This window comes from Ranitomeya variabilis, chromosome 2 (assembly GCF_051348905.1).
Source record: "Ranitomeya variabilis isolate aRanVar5 chromosome 2, aRanVar5.hap1, whole genome shotgun sequence".
Taxonomy (NCBI): Eukaryota; Metazoa; Chordata; class Amphibia; order Anura; family Dendrobatidae; genus Ranitomeya; species Ranitomeya variabilis.
Genome location: NC_135233.1, coordinates 265,136,286 through 265,161,839, shown reverse-complemented (window position 1 = coordinate 265,161,839; position 25,554 = coordinate 265,136,286). Strand labels below are relative to the sequence as shown.

Sequence of the window (25,554 nt, the reverse complement as noted above, 5' to 3'; positions counted from 1 at the left end):
GCCCAGAGCTTCCAGCTTAGCTGACTAGATACATACTGATAAGCTGGACAAATGAGCAAAACATAGAAAGTGCAAAACAACAAAGTCCACAACAAGTGAACTTCAAAAAGACAAGCAAGGACTTAGCTTTGCTGAAATGGTCAGAGTGACAGGGAAATCCTCAGAGAGCCATGACTCCAAGCTCAACAATTGACAACTGGCATTGAATTAGGGAAAAGGCCAGACTAATATAGCAGAGCCAGAAAGACGATCAGTGAAAACAGCTGCTGATGCTAAATCCAAGAAGCAGCCATACCACTCAAAACCACAGGAGGGAGCTCAAGAGCAGAACTCACAAAAATGCTACTTATAACCACCGGAGGGAGCCCAAGAGCGGAATTCACAACAGTCAGGTGTTTCTGCTGATTGCAGTTCTGACTGGGGTATTTAGGTGTGCAGGATTCATTAGTCCTTGCCAGTTGTCAATTGTTGTTGGGAGGTGTTGGACCTCTGCCTGGTTCCTCCTGCCTTTCTGCCAAATCATCAAAGATAAGTGTCTGTTTTTTTTCTGTGGCACACATGCTGTGTGCTTCATGATTCAGTGCTATTCTTTTGTGTTTTCTTGTCCAGCTTAGATTGTGTCAGTATTTTTTCAGTCTTGTTGGATTCTCTGGGGTTGCAGATATTCATTCCACGTCTTTAGTTAGATTGTGGAATTTTTTGTATTATCTGCTGTGGATATTTTTTGAAGGGTTTTAATACTGACCGCCTAGTATTCTGTCCTATCCTTTCCTAATTAGCTAGAGTGGCCTCTTTTGCTAAATCTTGTTTTCTGCCTGCGTGTGTCTTTTCTTCTCCTACTCACAGTCAATATTCGTGGGGGCTGCCTATCCTTTGGGGTTCTGCTCTGAGGCAAGGTAGTATTCCTATTTCCATCTATAGGGGTATTTAGTCCTCCGGCTGTGTCGAGGTGTCTAGGGTTTGTTAGGCACACGCCATGGCTACTTCTAGTTGCGGTGTTAGTTCAGGATCTGCAGTCAGTATAGTTTCCACCTACTCCAGAGAAAGTTTCATGCGGCTCCAAGGTCACCAGATCATAACAGTACAACACCTTTCTTCCCTTCTTCTGAGATGCATTTAACTCATTATGGGCCAGTTGTATTGATAATCGCCTCTTGAATAAGATCACGGTCAAGTTTCAATACCCTTTACCTTTGCTTTCTGATTTGTTTGCTAGGATTAAGGGGGCTAGTTGGTTTACTAAGATTGACCTTCGGGGGGCATATAATCTTGTTCGTATTAAACAGGGTGATGAATGGAAAACTGCGTTTAATACGCCCGAAGGCCATTTTGAATACCTTGTGATGCCATTCGGGCTCACTAATGCTCCATCGGTTTTTCAATCCTTCATGCATGATATCTTCCGGACTTATATTGATAAATTCTTGATTGTATATTTGGACGATATTTTGATTTTTTCCGATGATTGGGAGTCTCATGTGGAACAAGTCAGGATGGTATTTCAGATCCTTCGTGACAATGCTTTGTTTGTGAAGGGGTCTAAGTGCCTCTTTGGGGTGCAGAAGGTTTCTTTTTTGGGCTTCATTTTTTCTCCCTCATCTATGGAGATGGATCCGGTTAAGATTCATGCCATTTATGATTGGATTCAACCCACATCCGTGAAGAGCCTTCAGAAATTTTTGGGTTTTGCAAATTTTTATCGTCGTTTCATTGCTAATTTCTCCAGCGTGGTTAAACCCTTGACCGATTTGACGAAGAAAGGCGCCGATGTGGCGAATTGGTCCTCTGCGGCTGTCTCTGCCTTTCAGGAGCTTAAACGCCGATTTACTTCTGCTCCGGTGTTGCGCCAACCGGATGTTTCCCTTTCCGTTTCAGGTTGAGATTGACGCCTCTGAGATTGGGGCAGGGGCCATTTTGTCTCAGAGGGATTCTGTGGGTTCCTTGATGAAACCGTGTGCCTTCTTCTCCCGCAAGTTTTCGCCTGCTGAACGCAATTATGATGTCGGCAATTGGGAGTTGTTGGCTATAAAGTGGGCGTTTGAGGAGTGGCGACATTGGCTTGAGGGAGCTAAGCATCGTATTGTGGTCCTGACTGATCATAAGAATCTGATTTACCTCGAGTCTGCCAAACGGAGTCCTAGACAGGCTCGATGGTCCTTGTTTTTTTCCCGTTTTGATTTTGTGGTTTCGTATCTTCCGGGTTCTAAGAATATTAAGGCTGATGCCCTTTCTAGGAGTTTTTTGCCTGATTCTCCTGAGGTCCTTGAACCGGTCGGCATTCTGAAAGAAGGGGTGGTCCTTTCTGCCATTTCCCCTGATTTACGGTGGGTTTTTCAGGAATTTCAGGCTGACAGACCTGTTGTGAATTCTGCTCTTGGGCTCCCTCCGGTGGTTGTAAGTGGTAGCGTTGCTGTCTCTGAATCACAGCATTTATCAGGTGTGTTCACTTTTTGCAATTTGGACTGGGCTATTTAGTCTTGCTTCACCCTTTAGTCAATGCCAGTTGTCCATTGTTCCTGGAGGATTCACATCCCTGCCTGGTCTCTCTGCTTTGCAGTTCTTTTCAACAAAGATAAGTTCTGGCCTTGATTTTGCTGTCCACATGCTGTGGTCTTATTGTTCAGTTCTTTTCTATGTTTTGTCTTGTCCAGCTTGGTCTGTATAAGGATTTTTTTAGCCAAGCTGGTATCTCTGGAGATGCAGATATACCCTCCATATCTTTAGTTAGCTGTGGAGATTTTGTATTTGCTGTGGTGGATATTTTCTAGTGATTTAATACTGACCGCATAGTACTCTGTCCTATCCTTTCTATTTAGCTAGAAGTGGCCTCCTTTGCTAAATTCTCATTTCAGTCTGTGTATGTTTTTTCCCTCTCCTCTCACAGTCAATATTTGTGGGGGGCTGCCTGTCCTTTGGGGATTTTTTCTGAGGCAAGATAGTTTTCCCTTTTCTATCTCTAGGGGTAATTAGTCCTCCGGCTGTGTCGAGATGTCTAGGGAGCGCTAGGTACATTCCACGGCTACTTCTAGTTGCGGTGTTAGGTTCAGGGTCTGCGGTCAGTACAGGTACCACCTTCTCCAGAGTACGTCTCATGCTGCTCTTAGGCCACCAGATCATAACACAGACCTGACTGCTGTCCTGTGGGGAAATTGTTTGTTCCTGACAGATGGACTAGTAGAGTGATTTCTGAGGTTCACTGTTCCGTGTTGGCTGGTCATCCTGGTATTTTTGGTACCAGAGATTTGGTTGGTAGGTCCTTTTGGTGGCCTTCCTTGTCGCGTGATGTGCGTTCTTTTGTGCAGTCCTGTGGGACTTGTGCGCGGGCCAAGCCTTGTTGTTCCCGTGCTAGTGGGTTACTTTTGCCATTGCCGGTCCCTGAGAGGCCCTGGACGCATATTTCTATGGATTTTATTTCTGATCTTCCGGTTTCCCAGAGGATGTCGGTTATCTGGGTTGTTTGTGACCGGTTTTCTAAGATGGTTCATTTGGTGCCTTTGCCTAAATTGCCTTCCTCTTCAGATTTGGTTCCGTTGTTTTTTCAGCATGTGGTTCGTTTGCATGGTATTCCGGAGAATATTGTGTCCGACAGAGGTTCCCAGTTTGTTTCTAGGCTTTGGCGGGCCTTTTGTGCTAGGCTGGGCATTGATTTGTCTTTTTCTTCTGCGTTTCATCCTCAGACAAATGGCCAGACCAAGCGAACTATTCAGTACCTTGTCAAATGGAAGGGTTATGACCAGGAGGATAATTCTTGGGTTTTTGCTTCTGATGTCCATGCTGCTGATTTGGTCCGTGCCTTTCATCTGGCTCGTCCTGATCGGCCTGGGGGCGCTGGTGAGGGTTCAGTGACCCCTCCTCAAGGGGGGGGTACTGTTGTGAATTCTGCTTTTGGGTTCCCTCCGGTGGTGGTAGGTGGTAATGCAGTTGTCCCTGAGTTGCAGTCCTGGTCAGGTGTTTCTGCTGATTGCAGTTCTGACTGGGGTATTTAGGTGTGCAGGATTCATTAGTCCTTGCCAGTTGTCAATTGTTGTTGGGAGGTGTTGGACCTCTGCCTGGTTCCTCCTGCCTTTCTGACAAATCAGCAAAGATAAGTGTCTGGTTTTTTTTCTGTGGCACACATGCTGTGTGCTTCATGATTCAGTGCTATTCTTTTGTGTTTTCTTGTCCAGCTTAGATTGTGTCAGTATTTTCTCAGTTTTGTTGGATTCTCTGGGGTTGCAGATATTCATTCCACGTCTTTAGTTAGATTGTGGAATTTTATCTGCTGTGGATATTTTTTGAAGGGTTTTAATACTGACCGCTTAGTATTCTGTCCTATCCTTTACTATTTAGCTAGAGTGGTCTCTTTTGCTAAATCTTGTTTTCTGCCTGCGTGTGTTATGATCCTTAGTGGTTGAGGATCACAAATTACTCCAGCTAAGTAACAAAACATAGGACAAGCTCTAGGGAGGTGGCAAACTGGACTGACCGCAAATCTGAACCTATCCAAACACACTAGAGGTAGCTGGTGAACGTGCCTAAAATTCCTAGACGTCTCGAGCCAGCCTGAGGAACTAACTACCCCTAGAGAGAAAGAAAGACCTCTCTTGCCTCCAGAGAAATAATCCCCAAAGATATAGAAGCCCCCAACAGATAATAACGGTGAGGTAAGAGGAAGGCACATACACAGGGGTGAAAGCAGATTCAGCAAAAGAGGCCCACTAATTCTAGATAGCAGAAAATAGCAAAGGGGTCTATGCGGTCAGTAAAAAACCCTTACAAAATATCCACACTGAGATTTCAAGAACCCCCACACCAACTAACGGTGTGGGGGTAGAAAGTCAGTCCCCTAGAGCAACCAGCAAGTAAGAAATCACATTTTAGCAAGCTGGACAAAAAAACATGATGAACGCTGATAATCAGAAAATGAACAAACAAGGACTTAGCTTGTCTTGGAGAGACTGGGAGCAAGGTAGTCACAAGGAATCTGAAGAGCACTGAATACATTGATAGCAGGCAAGGAACTGAGTATCCAGGTGAGTTAAATAGGAAACCAACCAAGGATAACGAACCAGCTGATGAGGCCAACCTGCAGAAAGACAACACTACACAGTACTGCTTGTGACCACTAGAGGGAGCCCAAAAATAGAGTTCACAACAGTACCCACCCCTTGAGGAGGGGTCACCGAACCCTCATCAAGACCCCCAGGGCGATCAGGACGAGCCGCGTGGAAGGCGCGAACCAAATCGGCCGCATGAACATCAGAGGCGACAACCCAGGAATTATCCTCCTGACCATAGCCCTTCCACTTAACCAGATACTAAAGTCTCCGTCTAGAGATACGAGAATCCAAAATCTTCTCCACCACGTACTCCAATTCGCCCTCGACCAGCACCGGAGCAGGAGGCTCAACAGAAGGAACCACAGGTACCACATACCTCCGCAACAAAGACCTATGGAACACATTATGGATGGCAAACGATGCTGGGAGATCCAAACGAAAAGACACCGGGTTAAGGATTTCCAAGATCTTATAAGGACCGATGAAGCGAGGCTTAAACTTAGGAGATGAGACCTTCATAGGAACATACCGAGAAGACAGCCACACCAAATCCCCAACAAGAAGTCGGGGACCCACACCGCGGCGGCGGTTGGCAAAGTGCTGAGCCCTCTCCTGTGACAATTTCAGATTGTCCACCACATGGCTCCAAATCTGCTGCAACCTGTCCACCACAGAATCCACCCCAGGACAGTCAGAAGACTCAACCTGACCCGAGGAAAAACGAGGATGGAAACCAGAATTGCAGAAAAAAGGCGAAACCAAGGTAGCAGAACTAGCCCGATTATTAAGGGCAAACTCGGCCAATGGCAAAAAAGTCACCCAATCATCCTGATCAGCAGAAACAAAACATCTCAAATAAGTCTCCAACGTCTGATTAGTTCGCTCGGTTTGGCCATTAGTCTGAGGATGGAAGGCCGACGAAAAAGACAAATCAATGCCCATCTTAGCACAAAAAGTTCGCCAAAACCTGGACACAAACTGGGATCCTCTATCAGACACAATATTTTCAGGAATGCCGTGCAAGCGAACCACATTCTGAAAAAATAGAGGAACCAAATCGGAGGAGGAAGGCAGCTTAGGCAAGGGCACCAAATGGACCATCTTGGAAAAACGATCACACACCACCCAGATGACAGACATTTTCTGAGATACTGGAAGATCCGAAATAAAATCCATGGAAATGTGCGTCCAAGGCCTTTTCGGGACAGGCAAAGGCAAAAGCAAACCGCTGGCACGAGAACAGCAAGGCTTAGCCCGAGCACAAATCCCACAAGACTGCACAAAGGAACGCACATCCCGCGACAAGGAAGGTCACCAGAAGGACCTAGCCACCAAATCCCTGGTACCAAAAATCCCAGGATGACCCGCCAACACCGAAGAATGAACCTCGGAAATAACTCTGCTGGTCCATCTATCCGGGACAAACAGTCTCTCTGGTGGACAACGGTCAGGTCTATCTGCCTGAAATTTCTGCAGCACTCGTCGCAAATCTGGAGAAATGGCAGACAAAATCACTCCCTCTCTGAGAATACCAGCCGGCTCAGAAACTCCCGGAGAGTCAGGCAGAAAGCTCCTAGAAAGTGCATCAGCTTTCACGTTCTTCGAACCAGGCAGATATGAAGAAAAACAACGACCAACGAGCCTGTCTAGGATTCAGGCGCTTGGCAGACTCGAGGAAAATCAGATTTTTGTGATCAGTCAGGACCACCACACGATGTTTAGCTCCTTCGAGCCAATGACGCCACTCTTCAAATGCCCACTTCATAGCCAACAACTCCCGATTACCAACATCATAATTTCGCTCGGCAGGCGAAAACTTTCTTGAAAAGAAAGCACACGGCTTCATCACAGAGCCCTCAGAGCTTCTCTGCGACAAAACAGCCCCTGCTCCAATCTCGGAAGCATCAACCTCGACCTGGAAGGGGAGAGAGACATCTGGCTGACATAAGACTGGAGCTGAAGAAAACCGGTGCTTCAGCTCCCGAAAGGCCTCCACGGCCGCAGGAGACCAATTAGTCACATCAGAGCCCTTCTTGGTCAAATCCGTCAAAGGTTTAACCACGCTAGAAAAATTAGCGATGAAACGACGGTAAAAATTAGCAAAACCCAAGAACTTCTGAAGACTCTTAACAGACGTGGGCTGAGTCCAGTCATGAATAGCCTGGACCTTGACTGGGTCCATCTCCACAGAAGAAGGAGAAAAAATAAAACCCAAAAAGGAGACCTTCTGTACTCCGAAGAGGCATTTTGAGCCCTTCACAAATAAAGCATTAGCACGCAGGACCTGAAACACCATCCTGACCTGCTTCACATGGGACTCCCAATCATCAGAAAAGACCAAAATGTCATCCAGATAAACAATCATAAATTTATCCAGATATTCTCGGAAAATGTCATGCATGAAGGACTGAAACACAGAAGGAGCATTAGAGAGTCCAAAAGGCATCACCAAGTACTCAAAATGGCCTTCGGGCGTATTAAATGCTGTTTTCCATTCATCTCCCTGCTTAATGCGCACAAGATTATACACACCACGGAGATCTATCTTGGTGAACCAACTGGCACCCTTAATCCGAGCAAACAAATCAGACAATAGTGGCAAAGGATATTGAAATTTGACTGTGATTTTATTCAGAAGGCGATAATCTATACACGGTCTCAAAGAACCGTCCTTCTTGGCCACAAAAAGAGAATCCTGCACCAAGAGGGGAAGAGGATGGGCGAATATGTCCCTTCTCCAAAGACTCCTTTATATAACTCCGCATCGCGGCATGCTCTGGTATAGACAAATTAAAAAGTCGTCCCTTAGGGAATTTACTACCAGGAATTAAATTTATAGCACAGTCACAATCCCTATGAGGGGGCAGGGCACTGGACCTGGGCTCATCAAATACATCCTGGTAGTCAGACAAAAACTCAGAGACCTCAGAAGGAGTGGAAGAAGCAGTAGACACCAATGGAGTATCGCCATGAATTCCCTGACAACCCCAACTAGACACAGACATAGCTTTCCAATCTAAAACTGGATTATGAGCCTGCAGCCATGGCAGACCCAAAACGACAACATTGTGTAAATTATGCAGAACAAGAAAGCGAATCACCTCCTGATGAACGGGAGTCATGCACATGGTCATTTGCATCCAATACTGAGGTTTATTCTCAGCCAATGGCGTAGCATCAATTCCCCTCAGAGGAATAGGAAATTCCAAAGGCTCCAGGACAAAACCACAGCGCCTGGCAAATGACAAATCTATCAGATTCAGGGCAGCACCCGAATCCACGAAGGCCATAACCGAGTAGGACGACAAAGAACAAATCAAAGTAACAGACAAAATAAATTTAGGCTGTATAGTACCAATGGTGACAGCCGGTTTAGCGACCTTTTTTAAGCGTTTAGAGCATGCTGAGATAACATGAGCAGAATCACCACAGTAAAAGCACAACCCATTTTGACGTCTATGACTTTGTCGCTCAATTCTGGTCAGAGTTCGATCACATTGCATAGACTCAGGTCTCTGTTCAGAAAATACCGCCAAAGGATGAGCAGATTTGCGCTCCCGCAAACGCCGATCAACCTGAATGGCTAAAGCCATAGAATCACTCAGACTTGTAGGGGTGGGGAACCCCACCATAACATCCTTAATGGCTTCAGAAAGACCTTCTCTGAAATTTGCAGCCAAGGCATACTCATTCCATTGAGTAAGCACTGACCATTTCCGAAATTTTTGACAATACACCTCTGCTTCATCCTGCCCTTGAGAGAGGGCCAGCAACGCTTTTTCTGCCTGACTCTCAAGATTAGGCTCCTCATAAAGTAGTCCAAGAGCCAGAAAAAACGCATCCACATTAAGCAATGCAGGATCTCCTGGCGCCAGAGAGAAAGCCCAATCCTGAGGGTCGCCACGCAACAAGGAGATAACAATTTTTACTTGCTGAGCGGAATCACCAGAGGAACGAGGTCTCAGAGATAGAAATAACTTACAATTATTCTTAAAATTCTGAAACCTAGATCTATCTCCAGAGAACAACTCAGGAATGGGTGTCTTTGGTTCTGACATAGGGCTATGAATAACAAAATCCTGAATACTTTGCACCCGTGCAGCAAGATGATCCACACTAGAAGTCAGAGTCTGAACATCCATGTCTGCAGCTGAGCTCAAAACCACTCAGAGTTCAAGGGGATGAAAGAAGCTAGACAGACTGCAGCAAGGAAAAGCGGGGGGGGGGGGGGAAATGTACTCAGGTCTTCTTTTAATCCCACTTCTGCGATGCATTAAACACTTTTTGGCCTGCTATACTGTTATGATCCTTAGTGGTTGAGGATCACAAATTACTCCAGCTAAGTAACAAAACATAGCACAAGCTCTAGGGAGGTGGCAAACTGGACTGACCGCAAATCTGAACCTATCCAAACACACTAGAGGTAGCCGGTGAACGTGCCTAAAATTCCTAGACGTCTCGAGCCAGCCTGAGGAACTAACTACCCCTAGAGAGAAAGAAAGACCTCTCTTGCCTCCAGAGAAATAATCCCCAAAGATATAGAAGCCCCCAACAGATAATAACGGTGAGGTAAGAGGAAGGCACATACACAGGGGTGAAAGCAGATTCAGCAAAAGAGGCCCACTAATTCTAGATAGCAGAAAATAGCAAAGGGGTCTATGCGGTCAGTAAAAAACCCTTACAAAATATCCACACTGAGATTTCAAGAACCCCCACACCAACTAACGGTGTGGGGGAGAAAGTCAGTCCCCTAGAGCAACCAGCAAGTAAGAAATCACATTTTAGCAAGCTGGACAAAAAAACATGATGAACGCTGATAATCAGAAAATGAACAAACAAGGACTTAGCTTGTCTTGGAGAGACTGGGAGCAAGGTAGTCACAAGGAATCTGAAGAGCACTGAATACATTGATAGCAGGCAAGGAACTGAGTATCCAGGTGAGTTAAATAGGAAACCAACCAAGGATAACGAACCAGCTGATGAGGCCAACCTGCAGAAAGACAACACTACACAGTACCGCTTGTGACCACTAGAGGGAGCCCAAAAATAGAGTTCACAACATGCGTGTGTCTTTTCTTCTCCTACTCACAGTCAATATTCGTGGGGGCTGCCTATCCTTTGGAGTTCTGCTCTGAGGCAAGGTAGTATTCCTATTTCCATCTATAGGGGTATTTAGTCCTCCGGCTGTGTCGAGGTGTCTAGGGTTTGTTAGGCACACCCCACGGCTACTTCTAGTTGCGGTGTTAGTTCAGGATCTGCGGTCAATATAGTTTCCACCTACTCCAGAGAAAGTTTCATGCGGCTCCAAGGTCACCGGATCATAACACAGATGACCGCACTGTTACTGAATATAATCTCTATATAAAGACCACCATGGATATTACCGCCATATGGTCAGTGGACGATACCAGTCCTACAGAACATAGATCACAGCACAGTTACAGATAATGACTTACCGCTGACGTTCTTTATGATGGAGTCGTCACTTTTCCCGTCTTTTCCATCTGGCCCAGAACGACATGAGAACTTCTTCCAGCAATGACTCGGCTGCAGAGAATACAACAAAGACACATTTCACTTCTCATATTCCAGCCATAACCATCTATTCCCAACCTGCACAAACTCCTCATCCTGCTGATACTCCAATACTGAGCTGCTGCTGTATGTGTCCCTATTACTGCCCCTGCTGTGTGGTTCTCTGTGCCCTCTAAATTCTAAGGCACCCCTCTATAATATAGTAATGCTAGGTGCAAGTGCCCTAGAAAACAGTGCCCATATTTTGCCCCCTAGAAAGTATCATTGCCCTGTGTGCCCCTTTGATAGTCACAGTAACCTGAGTTCCCCTATAACAATAAGTGCCCAATTTACATTTAATAATGTCCCGAGTCTCCCCCTGTACAGCTTTCCTATACACAGCATACTGACCCCTTAGTAGCCTCCAAACTGTTTGATGGCTCCAACACTGTAATCCCCACTCTGTATGATGCCCCTCTAGATGGCCTTCATATAGTATAATGCACCAGATCGTCCTCAATATAGTATAATGCACCAGATCGTCCTCAATATAGCATAATGCACCAGACAGTCCTCAATATAGTATAATGTACCAGATAGACAATTATATATATAGATTGAGGACTAAGGGGTACTTCCATCTTTCTGTCGGCAACTTCAGTCACGGTTATTCATTCGCTGATTGGTCTCACCAGCTGCCTGTCATGGCTGCCGCAACCAATCAGCGACGAGCACAGTCCGATTAGTCCCTCCATACTCCCCGCAGTCACGGCTCACACAGGGTTAATGCCACCGGTAACGGACCGCGTTATGCCGCGGGTAACTCACTCCGTTACCGCCGCTATTAACCCTGTGTGACCAAGTTTTTACTATTGAGGCTGCCTATGCAGCCTCAATAGTAAAAACATCTAATGTTAAAAATAATAATAAAAAAAATAACAAATCATTATATACTCACCTTCTGCCGCCTTTTCGACGCTCCGGTGACCGGTCCATGCAAGCGGCAGGTTCCGGTGCTAAGGTTGGTGTGCGACAAGGACCTGCCATGACGTCACGGTCATGTGACCGCGACGTCATCACAGGCCCTGCATGCCTGCGCGAGAAGGACCTGCCGTGACATCACAGTCATGTGACCGTGACGTCATCGCAGGCCCTGCGCGCCTGTGCGAGAAGGACCTGCCGTGACGTCACGGTCATGTGACCGCGACGTCATCACACCCTCGGACCGGAATCTGCCGCCTGAACCGAACACAGGCGACAGAACTACAAGGGGCCCTTCGGACCTCAGAAGGTGAGTATATGTTTATTTTTTATTTTTTAACCTGTGACATACGTGGCTGGGCAATGTACTACGTGGCTGGGCAATATACTACGTGGCTCTGTGCTGTATACTACGTCGCTGTCCAATATACTACGTGGCTCTGTGCTGTATACTACGTCACTGGGCAATATACTACGTAACTGGACAATATACTACTTAACTGGACAATAGACTACGTAGCTCTGTGCTGTATACTACGTCGCTGTGCAATTTACTACGTGGCTCTGTGCTGTATACTACGTAACTGGGCAATATACCACATGGCTCTGTGCTGTATACTACGTCACTGGGCAATATACTACGTAACTGGGCAATATACTACGTGGCTGTGCAATATACTACGTCACTGGGCAATATACTGCGTCACTTGGCAATATACTACGTCACTGGGCAATATACTACGTCACTGGGCAATATACTACGTCACTGGGCAATATACTACGTGGACATGCATATTCTAGAATACCCGATGCGTTAGAATCGGGCCACCATCTAGTATAGTATAATGCACTCCCCATAGGTCTACTGTATATTGTATAATGCAACCCCCATAGGCAGACTCTAAAGCACAAGGTAGCACCCCGCAGGCAGACCCTGTAGTATAAAGCAGCACCCCTATAGGTAGACCCTGTAGTATAAGACAGCACCCCTATAGGCAGACCGTTTAGTATAAGGTAGCACCCCTATAGGCAGACCCTGTACTATAAGGCAGCACCCCCATAGGCAGACCCTGTAGTATTAGGCAGACCCCCCATAGGCAGAACCTGTAGTATAAGGCAGACCCCCCAAAGGCAGACCCTGTAGTATTAGGCAGACCCCCATAGGCAGACCCTGTAGTATAAGGCAGACCCCCATAGGCAGACCCTGCATTATTAGGCAGACCCCCATAGGCAGACCCTGTAGTATAAGGCAGACACCCATAGGCAGACCCTGCAGTATTAGGCATACCCCCCATAGGCAGACCCTGTAGTATTAGGCAGACCCCCCATAGGCAGACCCTGTAGTATTAGGCAGACCCCATAGGCAGACCCTGTAATATTAGGCAGACCCCCCATAGGCAGACCCTGTAGTATTAGGCAGACCCCTCATAGGCAGATTCTGTACTATAAGGCAGACCCCCCATAGGCAGACCCTGTATTAGGCAGACCCCCCCATAGGTAGACCCTGTAGTTTTAGGCAGACCCCCTTTAAAAAAATAAATAAATACTCACCTCTTCTTCCTGGTTCCTGCGCTGCTCTTAGCTCCTGCTTGTCTCCTGACAGCAGGCACAGGGCAGTGACTCATTGCTCCCGCTGTCAGTGTCGCCGACGTTAGACGCTGACATGGGGATGATGGGGGAAGGAGCGCAGTGCTCCTTCCCTCATCATTGCGGTCAGCTGTATCGGCTAAATGCCGGTACAGCTGACCCTGCGATGACAGGCGGGGGGCCCACTGCTGGCACTGGGCCCCCCCGCCTGCTCAGAGGCCCCATAGCGGCAGAGCAGGGAGATCGATTCTCCCTGCTCTGCCGCAGAAGGTAACTGTACAGTTACAGTAGCGTAGCTCCGGGTGGGCCCCCTCTGAGCACCGGGCCCGGGGCGCCCGCATCCTCTGCCCCCCCGGTAGCTACGCTACTGTGTTTGGGTGCTCATTGCTCGAACCAAGCAATTCTTAATACTTGCATGCTCATTTCGAGAAATGAGTATAATGGGAGTCAATGGGAAAGCCTAGCTTTTTTTTCCAGCAAACCCTACAAAGAGGTCTAGGGGGCAGTGAAAATGTTCAATTGGATGGGAAAAGTGCTGAATGGAAGGAGAACAGCATGGGGAAGACCTCTGGAAGCATTTCTGACTCCCAGATCGCTGCTGAAAACAATGGTGTCACACTTTAAGGACTGAAAATAAAACATTTCAAACTGACGAAAAATGGAATTTTAAAGGAAAAAAAAGTCAAGAAACATTTTTTCATGTATAATGACTAGTGATGAGCAAGTATAACTCGTTGCTCGGGTTTTCCTGAACACGCTCGGGTGGTCTCCGAGTATTTATGACTGCTCGGAGACTAAGGGTATGTGCACACGTAGGATGGTCCACTGCGGATTTTTCCGCAGCGGATTTGATAAATCCGCAGGGCAAAAACACTGCGATTTTCCTGCGGATTTATGGCGGAGTTACCGCGAATTTACCGCGGTTTTTGTGTGGATTCCACTGCGGTTTTACACATGCAGTTTTCTATTATGGAGCAGGTGTAAAACCGCTGCGGATTCTGCACAAAGAAGTGACATGCTGCGGAATGTAAACCACTGCATTTCTGCACATTTTTTTCCGCAGCATGTGCACTGTGGATTGCGTTTCCCATAGGTTTACATTGTACTGTAAACACAGGTGTGATGGTGTGATATGCTATGTGGGTATCATTTTGTGTATATTTCTATTTTACTTATTTTCATGGTGTTGAGTTGTTATTTGCCATCTGATATTCTCCCCACAGTTCTGTATTGTTATCTCTCCTCAGGCCATGTGCACACGTTCAGTATTTTTTGCGGGTTTTTTTGCGTTTTTTCGCTATAAAAACATGATAAAAACGCGAAAAAAACGCTTACATATGCCTCCTATTATTTACAGTGTATTCCGCATTTCTTGTGCAAATGTTGCATTTTTTTCCGCAAAAAAATCGTATCGCGGAAAAAAAAGCAACATGTTCATTAAATTTGCGGAATTGCGGGGATTCCGCACACCTAGGAGTGCATTGATCTGCTTACTTCCCACACGGGGCTATGCCCACCATGCGGGAAGTAAGCAGATTATGTGCGGTTGGTACCCAGGGTGGAGGAGAAGAGACTCTCCTCCACGGACTGGGCACCATATAATTGGTAAAAAAAAAAGAATTAAAATAAAAAATAGTCATATACTCACCTTCGATGGCCCCGGAGTCTTCCCGCCTCTCAGCGGTGCATGCTGCCGCTTCCGTTCCTATAGATGGTGTGTGTGTGAAGGACCTGCGATGACGTCGCGGTCTTGTGATTGGTCGCGTGACCGCTCATGTGACCGCGACGTCATCGAAGGTCCTGCACACACACACCATCTACCATCTATAGGAACGGACGCCGCTGAGGAGATCGGCTGTCTGCAGGTGAGTATAACCATTTTTTTTTTTTTTTAAACATTCTATCTTTTACTATAGATGCTGCACAGGCAGCATCTATAGTAAAAAGTTGGTCACACTTGTCAAACACTATGTTTGACAAGTGTGACCAACCTGTCAGTCAGTTTTCCAAGCGATGCTACAGATCGCTTGGAAAACTTTAGCATTCTGCAAGCTAATTTCACTTGCAAAATGCTAAAAAAAAACGCGAAAAAAAGGGAAAAAAACGCAAAAAAAAAAATGCGGATTTCTTGCAGAAAATTTCTGGTTTTCTTCAGGAAATTTCTGCAAGAAATCCTGACGTGTGCACATACCCTCAGGGTCAGTGAATAATGTTGTTTGCTAAATATGCTAATGCCATGTTGACCCAGCTTGTTGAAACAATGAGCCCCTGAGACCTTCCCCCTCCTGGCCTGTGAATGAGGGGGAGATTTGTAAATATCAGGGAGGTGAGACACAGAGATCAGTCTTGTGTGGAACCTTGATGTGAAGAGCATATCAGAGAGAAAGAAGGGAATATGGACTGTTACCCTCTGTGCTGGATTGTTGGACTTTTATCCTGTTACTGAAATGCATTCGTGTTCTGGAATATTTTATCCTTTGTGTGATGGATCGTATATATGGACCTTTCGTGTTTTGCCTAAATAAAGGTCTTGGGATTGTTCACTATTCTCTTGCTCTGTTGATTGTGTGATACCGGAGAAGGAACCCGTGACAGCATGGGAAACTGCTGCGGACCCGCAGCTGCGGAAACGCAGATCCGCAGCAAAATCCGCAGCGTGTGCACATACCCTTAGTTTTCTTTGCCGCAGCTGCATGATTTACTTCTACTAGACAGCTTGATTACATGTGTGGATTCCCTAGCAACCAGGCAACCCCCACAGGCTGGCTAGTGGCTGTAAATCATGCAGCTGCATCAACAAAAACTAAATCTCCGAGCAGTCACAAATACTCGGAGACCACCCGAGCGTGGTCTCGAAAACCCAAGCAACGAGTATACTCGCTCATCACTAATAATGACTTGTATATAAAGGAAAATTTAAAAAGTATGTAAAAAATATTTAATTTAAGTAAACCAAATTTTTTTAATTTTTTTTATTTTTTTATTAAAAAATAGGAAATTTCAGTTGTATTTATCAATCACATACACCCTGTATTAGGCATAAAGCAGGGCCTCATATACATTCTGTTCAAATTACCATGTATTGGAACACCTAGACTCATAAAGGCTATGCACTTTAGAGCAGAGGTGTCAAACTGCATTCCTCGGGGGCCGCCAACAGGTCATGTTTTCAGGATTTCCTTGTATTGCACAGGTGATAATTTAATCACCTGCACAGAATGATTCCAGCACCTTGTGGAATGCTAAGGAAATCCTGAAAACATGACCTGTTGGCGGCCCTCGAGGAATGCAGTTTGACACCTCTGCTTTAGAGGTTTACATACCAAGGAAATGTACCATGGAATAGTCTATGGGTGAGCAATATAATACCGAGAAGGGTATGTGCACACATTGAGTAAAAGTTCTGCACCATTTCTGCATCTCTTGGCAGGAAAAAAGCATCTGCAAAAACGCATGTTTTTGGTTGATTTGAGTGAAGATAATGGTGAATGAAAAACGCAGGCAAAATCACACAGAGAATTGACATGCTGCAGATTATTTTCTGCACCAAATTTGCGTAGTATATAACACAGCCACATAGTATATAGCATAGCCACATAGTATATAGCAGCCACATAGTATATAGCACAGCCCACGTAACACAGACAGCCACGTAGTATATAGCACAGCGACGTAGTATATAGCAGCCACATAGTATATAGCAGCCACGTAGTATATAGCACAGCCCACGTAATATATAGCACAGCCCATGCAGTATATAACACAGGCCACGTAGTATATAACACAGCTCACGCAGTATATAACACTGCCCACATAGTATATAGCAGCCAGGCAGTATATAATACAGCCCACGTAATATATAGCACAGCCCACGTAGTATATAACATGCATCGGGTATTCTAGAATATGTATGTATGTATGTACATCGCGCTTAGCACAGCCGCGTAGTATATATCACAGGCACGTAGTATATAACACAGCCACGTAGTATATAACACAGCCACGTAGTATATAGCACAGCCACAAAGTATATAGCAGCCACATAGTATATAGCACAGCCCACGTAACACAGACAGCCACGTAACGTAGTATACAGCACAGCCACGTGGTATATAGCAGCCATGTAGTATATAGCAGCCACATAGTATATAGCAGCCACATAGTATATAGCAGCCACATAGTATATAGCACAGCTTACCTAATATATAGCACAGCCCACGCAGTATATAACACAGGCCACGTAGTATATAACACAGGCCACGCAGTACATAACACTGCCCAAGTTGTATATAGCAGCCAGGCAGTATATAACACAGCCCACGTAATATATAGCACAGCCCACGTAGTATATAACACAGGACATGCATTATATAACACAGCCCACGCAGTATATAACACTGCCCACGTAGTATATAGCAGCCAGGCAGTATATACAGTAACAGCCTGCGTAATATACAGCACAGCCCACATAGTATATAACACAACCCATGGAGTATATAACACAGGCCACGCAGTATATAACACAGTTCACATAGTATATAGCAGCCAGGCAGTATATAACACAGCCCATGCAGTATACAACACAGCCCACATAGTATATAACACAGCTCATGCAGTATATAACACAGCCCATGCAGTATATCACACAGGCCACGCAGTATATAACACAGCCCACGTAATATATAGCACAGCCCACATAGTATATAACACAGACCACGTAGTATATAACACAGGCCATGCATTATATAACACAGCCCACGTAGTATTTAGCAGCCAGGCAGTATATAACACAGCCCATGCAGTATATAACACAGCCCACATAGTATATAACACAGCCCACATAGTATATAGCAGCCAGGCAGTATATAACACAGCCCATGCAGTATATATCACAGCCCATGCAGTATATAACACAACCCACGCAGTATATAACAGCCCATGTAGTATGTAGCAGTGTCGGCACCATATCCCTGTTAAAAAAAAAAGAATTAAAATAAAAAATAGTGATATACTCACCCTCCGTCATCCACCGAAGCTGTCCTGATGCGGGATGCGGCCGCCAGCTTCCGTTCCCAGAGATGCATTGCGAAATTACCCAGATGACGACCGCTAAGTTTTTCACAATGCATCTCTGGGAACGGAAGCTGGCGGCCGCATCGCGCGCATCGGTGGACAGCGGAAGGTGAGAATTGCACATTTTTATTTTTTATTTTTAACATTATATCTTTTTACTATTGATGCTGCATAGGCAGCAACAATAGTAAAAAGTTGGTCCGGGATGAGGCGAAACACTGGCGCTGACTGGAGGGGAGTAGGGAGGGGGCACTTGCTGGAGGAGAGTAGGGAGGGGCCAATTCACGGCCGGACTAAGCCTGTCGCGGCCTACCGGCCGCGACCAATCAGCAACGCGAAATTTCTGCTACAGATAGCCAGACAAACAGATGGAAGTACCCCTTAGACGATTATATAGATAGATGGGAGTGGAAAACAGTGCACAGCTGAGAGACTAAACTCTCCAGGAGGGCTCAACAGAGCCTTGAACAACGTCGGTCAGGTCTTCAGTGCTTGACCGTTGTCGTCTGAGTCTGGGCCTTGCTGGTACACACAGCTGTGGTAAACTGTCACTGCTGCTGGCGCTGCTGCAGGACCAACTGTCACTTCTCTTGGCGCTTAATCCTCTTCTTTTTATGGGAGCTGGACTTTTGTAACCAAGACTGGCCGTACGCTCCGATATGAGTGCTGGCAGCAGCGCCGGGTATTAACATGTGAGACTCATCCGAGTTTCGCGCAAGTGAGTATGAGCTCTGAGGGTATGTGCACACGCTGCGGATTTTGCTGCGGAATTGCAGCTGTTTTCCATGAGTTTACAGTACCATGTAAACCTATGGAAAACAAAATCCGCAGTGAGTGCACATGCTGTGGAAAAAAACGCGCGGAAACGTAGCGTTGTTTATTCAGCAGCATGTCAATTCTTTGTGCAGATTTCGCAGTGGTTTACACCTGCTCCATAATAGGAATCCACAGGTTTAAAACCGCAGGTGGAATCTGCACAAAAACCGCATACAATCCGCAGTAAATTCGCAGGTAAAACGCAGTGCTTTTTACCTGTGGATTTCTCAAAAAAGGTGTGGAAAAATCTGCAGAGGTTCCATCTACCTGTGCACATACCCTGACAGTTCTGGAAGCAGTGAGACTGCTCTGGAGGCAAAGATACAGCAGTGGATACAGAGGAACACAACACAAGATGCAGAGAGACAGCACTGGAGGCAAGGAGACAACACTTGTAACAGAGAGACAGCACTTGAGGCAAACATAGCACTGGTGGCAGGGAGACAGTCATGGAGGCAGAGAGAAAGCCCTGGAGGCAGCACTGGAGGCAGAGAGATAGCACTGGAGGCAAAGATAGCACTAGAGGCAGACAAACAACACTGGAGACAGCCCTAGAGGCAGGGGGACAACACTGGAGGCAAATATAGCACTGGAGGCAGAGAGACAGCCCTGGAGGCAGAGAGACAACACTGGAGGCAGAGAGACAATGCTGGAGGCAGAGAGACAGCACTGAAGACAGAGAGACAGCATTAAAGGCGCAGAGACAACACTGAAGGCAGGAACAAAACACTGCGGGCAGGGAGACAACACTGCAGGCAGGGGGACAGCAATGGAGGAAGAGATACAGCACAGAGACAGCACTGGAGGCAGGGGGACAATATTGCAGGCAGGGAGACTACACTGGAGGCAGGGGGACAACACTGGTGACAGAGAGACAGCACTGGAGGCAAAGATAGCACTGGAGGCAGAGGGATAACACTAGAGGCAGAGAGACCATCCTGGAAGCAGAGACAACATTGGAGGCAGAGAGACAACACTGGAGGCAGAGAGACAGCACTGGAGGCAGAGAGGCAGCACTGGAGGCAGAGAGACAACACTGGAGGCAGAGAGACAACACTGGAGGCAGGGGGACAACACGGGAGGCACAGAGACAACACTGGAGGCAGAGAGAGTGCTGGAGGCAGAGAGAGTGCTAGAGACAAGGCGACAACACTGCAAGCCGGGCGACAACAATGCAGGCAGGGGGACAGCAGTTTAGGCAGAGAGACAGCACTGGAGGCAGAGAGACAGCACTGGATGTTGGGAGGCAATACTGCAAGACGGGAGACAATACTGGAGGCAGGGGGACAACACTGGAGGCAGGGGGACAACACTGGAGGGAGAGAGATGGCACTGGAGGTAGAGAGTAAGCCTTGGAGGCAGAGCGACAACACGGGAGGTAGAGAGACAGCCTTGGAGGCAGAGAGACAACACTGAAAGTAGAGAGATAGCATTGGGCACTGGAGGCAGGGGGACAACACTGCATTCAGGGGGACAGCACTGCATGTAGGGAGACAGCACTGGAGGCAGAGAGACAGCACTGGAGGCAGAGAGACAGCACTGGAGGCAGAGAGAGCACTGGAGGCAAAGATAGCACTAGAGGCAGACAGACAACACTGGAGGCAGAGAGACAGCCCTAGAGGCAGGGGGACAACACTGGAGGCATATATAGCACTGGAGGCAGAGAGACAGCCCTGGAGGCAGAGAGACAACACTGGAGGCAGAGAGACAACGCTGGAGGCAGAGAGACAGCCCTGGAGGCAGAGAGACAGCCTTGGAGGCAGAGAGACACACTGAAGGCAGAGAGACAGCATTGAAGCACAGAGACAACACTGAAGGCAGGGACAAAACACTGCGGGCAGGGAGACAACACTGTAGGCAGGGGGACAGCAATGAAGGAAGAGATACAGCACAGAGACAGCACTGGAGGCAGGGGGACAATATTGCAGGCAGAGAGACTACACTGGAGGCAGGGGGACAACACTGGTGACAGAGAGACAGCACTGGAGGCAAAGATAGCACTGGAGGCAGGGGGATAACACTAGAGGCAGAGAGACCATCCTGGAGGCAGAGAGACAACGCTGGAGGCAGAGAGACAACACTGGAGGCAGAGAGACAGCACTGGAGGCAGGGGGACAAGGGAGGGACAGAGACAACACTGGAGGCAGAGAAAGTGCTGGAGGCAGAGAGAGCGCTATAGACAAGGGGACAACACTGCAAGCCGGGCGACAACAATGCAGGCAGAGAGACAGCACTGGAGGCAGAGAGACAGACCTGGATGCTGGGAGGCAATACTGCAAGCCAGGAGACAACACTGGAGGCAGGGGGACAACACTGGAGGCAGGGGGACAACACTGGAGGCAGAGAGATGGCACTGGAGGTAAAGAGTAAGCCTTGGAGGCAGAGAGACAACACTGAAGGTAGAGAGACAGCCTTGGAGGCAGAGAGACAACACTGAAAGTAGAGAGACAGCACTGGGCACTGGAGGCAGGGGGACAGCACTGCATGTAGGGAGACAGCACTGGAGGCAGAGAGAGAACACTGGAGGCAGGTGACAACACTGGAGGCAGGAGGACAACACTGAGAGCAAGGGGACAGCACTGGAGGCAGAGACAACACTGGAGGTAGAGAGACAGCACTGGAGACGGGGTCAACACGGGAGGCACAGAGACAACACTGGACGCAGAGAGACAGCACCGGAGGCAGGAGGACAACCCTGCTAGCAAGGGGACAGCCCTGCAGGCAGAGAGACAACACTGCAGGCAGGAAGACTACACTGGAGGCAGGGGGGCCAACACTGGAGACATGAGGGACAACACTGGAGACAGCGGGGACAACACTGGAGGCAGGGGGACAACATTTTTAACAGAGAGACCGCACTAGAGGCAAACATAGCAGTAGAGGCAGGGGATAACACAGGAGGCAGAGAGACAACACTGGAGGTAATGAGACAGCACTGGAGGCAGAAGGACTACACTGCAGGCAGGAAGACTACACTGGAGGCAGGGGGGCGACACTGGAGACAGGAGGGACAACACTGGAGGCAGCGGGGGCAACACTGGAGGCAAGGGGGACAACACTGGAGGCACGGAGACAATACTAGAAGCTGGGGTACAACATTTTTAACAGAGAGACAGCACTAGAGGCAAACATAGCACTAGAGGCAGGGAATAACACTGGAGGCAGAGAGACAGCCCTGGAGTTAGAGAGACAGCACTGGAGGCATAAGGACAACACTGAGAGCAAAGGGACAGCACTGGAGTTACAGAGACAGCACTGGAGGTAGAGAGACAGCACTGGAGGCAGGGGGACAACACGGAAGGCACAGAGACAACACTGGAGGCAGAGAGACAGCATCGGAGGCAGGAGGACAACCCTGCTGGCAAGGGACCAGCACTGCAGGCAGAGAGACAATACTGCAGGCAGGAAGACTACACTGGAGGCAGGGGGGCAGCACTGGAGACAGGAGGGACAACATTGGAGGCAGCAGGGACAACACTGGAGACAGCGGGGACAACACTAGAGGCACGGGGACAACACTGGAGACATGGGGACAACATTTTTTTTATCAGAGAGACCGCACTGGAGGCAAAGATAGAATTAGAGGCAGGGGATGACACTGGAGGAAGAGAGACAACAGTGGAGGCAGAGAGACAGTACTGAAGGCAGAGAGAAAGCACTGAAGGCAGAGACAGCACTGGAGGAAAGGGGTGAACGTGCCAACTGGGACAGCACTGCAGGTAGAGAGATTACACTGGAGGCAGAGAAACAACATTAGAGGTAAATATATCACTGGAGACAGGGGGGGGGGTAACACTGGAGGCATGGGGATAACACTGGAGGTAGAGAGACAGCCCTGAAGGCTGAGCGACAACTCTGGAGGAATAGAGACAACACTGGAGGAAGAGGGACAACACTGGAGGCAGAGAGACAACACTGGAGGCAAAGGGACAACATTGGTTACCGGGGACAGCACTGCAGATAGAGAGACTACACTGGAGGCAGAAAGTCATCACTGGAGGCAGAGAAACAGCACTGGAGGCAAATATATCAGTGGAGGCAGTGTGATAACACTGAAGATGGGGGATAACACTGGAGGTAGAGAGACAGCCCTGAAGGCAGAGAGAAACTCTGGAGAAAGAGAGACAACACTGGAGGCAGAGAGACAGCACTGGAGACAGAGAGAAAACACTGGAGACAAAGAGACAACACTGTGACCAAGGGGACAGCACTGCAGACAGGGAGACAACACTGCAGGCAAGGAGACCACTGGAGGCAGAGACACAAAACGAGGTAGAGAGACAACACTGTAAGCAGAGAGACAGCGCTGGAGGCAGGGAGAGCACTGGAGGCAGGAGATCAACACTGAGAGACAGGGGGACAGCATTGCAGGCAGGGGGACAATACTGGAGGCAGAGAGACCACACTGGAGGCAGAGAGATAACACTGGAGGCAGAGAGATAACACTGGAGGCAAGGGGCCAACACTGCAATCAAGGGGACAGCACTGCAGGTAGGGAGAATACACTGGAGATGGCAGATATTGAACAAATTGTGAAACATCACAAGGATATAGAACTGTAGGTCATACACATATTAATATGCGGATCATATAAAGGATTGGTGCGCAAAAGACCATATAAGAAAAATAGATTAAGAATATATACATTTATTAATAATCAGTACTCAAAACTTAAAAAAACACACAGACTGAACCAAAAAGAACTGGACACAAACTGAAACACGGGCAAATAATCGCATGCACATGATAGTATTTATGGCACATAAATATGGAGTTGGGGATGTAAGTACCCTGAACAAAGTAATATGCAATATACCAATCTATTTGAAAGGCAGGGTAGATGTGTTCCCATTCAAACCTAAACAGCGATCATACTTTGTAATAAAGTGCAAAATGCAATAAGGGATTTATAAGTTGCTGTTGGTCTGAAAATGCCAGATGAATGCTGGCTATTTGTCCATAGTTAAGTCAGCAGTAAAGTGCATGTACAATGGAAAGAAGTAAAGCTGGAAATAGTAGTATTCATTACCAGAGTGTAGATGTGTCCTGTGTTCCCCTACGCACGTTTAGGGCTTGCCTTCTTCCAAGGAGTTTTTGGTTCAGTCTGTTTTTAACTTTTGAGTACTGATTATTAATACATTTATACATTCTTAATCTATTTTTCTCATAAGGTCTTTTGTGCACCAATCCTTTATATGATCAGAATACCTCAAGGCAGAGAGAGCGCCGGAGGCAGGGGGACAACACTGAAAGCAGGGGGCAATACTGGAGAAAGGAGGACAACACTGAAGGCAGGGGGACAACACTGGAGGCAGAGAACTAGCACTGGAGGCAGAGAAAGCACTGGAGGCAGAGGAACAACACTGTAAACTGAGGGACAACACTGCAGACGGGAAAGCACAGAGACAGCATTGGAGGCAGAAAGAGCTCTGGAGGAACAGGGACAACACTGGAGGCAGGGGGATGGCACTGGATGCAAAGGACCAACACTGGAGACCAGGAAACAGCACTGGAGGTTGTGGGACTACACTAGAGGCAGAGAGAGACAACACTGGAGACCAAGGGATAATACTGCAGGAAAATATATGGCACTGGAGACTTGGGATAAAACTGCAGGCAGAGAGAAAACAATGGAAACTGAGTGACAACATTTGCAAAAGACATAATTCTAAAGACTTTAGAATTTAAAGGGTAGTAAACAGGATTAAGACACAGAATATAGAGCTCAGTGTAACAGGATAGGCTTAGATACAACAGTTCTTTAGACAGGATTATATACACATCTTAACAGACAGCAGCACACTTTTATTCCTTTCATTGCAGATGAGAGGATCCTGCGGAAACGATGGTGGTACATGAACTTTCTCGTGGCTTTGGTGCTGCTCTCAGTTTGGTGGTGAGTTCACACAATGATGGGGGGGTATTTCATCTGCTCAGGATAAAGCATTTACAATTTCCAGGCCATATATATATTGCCACACTGATATATATCTTATATAGTTTCCTTTCTTATGTATAGTGCAATCCCTTATTAGACAGTGCCCTTGTTAAGAAAAATAACAAGAATATGCTATACACTGTACATAACAGCAGAAGAAGCTATATAATTAGAGACCACACTATATATAACTAGAGAAGATGGTACGTAATAAGGAACGGTGACTTACATAGTAAAAGAGGGAACTATGTAACTAAGGACAACATTATACATAATAAGTGAGTACACTATATACTAAGGGACTGTGTTACACATAATAAGTAAGTACACTATATACTAAGGGACTGTGTTATACATAACACAGGTCAACAAAAAAAAAAAATGTTTCTGGTGTCCAAAATATTTTAATGAATTTGGGGTATTTTTGGGGTGCTGATTCTGAATATGCAATCAGTTTTGCCAGATTGGCTCAAGTTTTTGACATTTTTGGTATCTTATTTATAGCACTTGTTGGTAAATGTGACGCATCATCTCATTAATTTCTTTGGATTAGTACTTGAACTGAGCAGTTCTCAATATAGTTTTGTGTTAATTAGTGTTCTAAAA

General features: G+C 46.9%; 1 protein-coding gene across 3 annotated transcripts in view; it reads left to right on the top strand.

The window, feature by feature from the left end:
• Window positions 1-25,554, top strand: part of LOC143809333 (histo-blood group ABO system transferase 1-like) — an 88,919-nt gene that overhangs the window by 6,412 nt on the left and 56,953 nt on the right. For 2 of the 3 annotated variants that reach the window (XM_077292421.1, XM_077292420.1), the window contains exons 1-2: window positions 18,759-18,912; window positions 24,834-24,906. In XM_077292421.1, the coding sequence (XP_077148536.1) occupies window positions 24,866-24,906 (41 nt within the window). In that variant the 5' untranslated portion in view covers window positions 18,759-18,912; window positions 24,834-24,865. Of the gene's footprint in view, window positions 1-18,758; window positions 18,913-24,833; window positions 24,907-25,554 lie in introns of those variants that run through there. The other variant, XM_077292419.1, reaches the window with a different exon arrangement.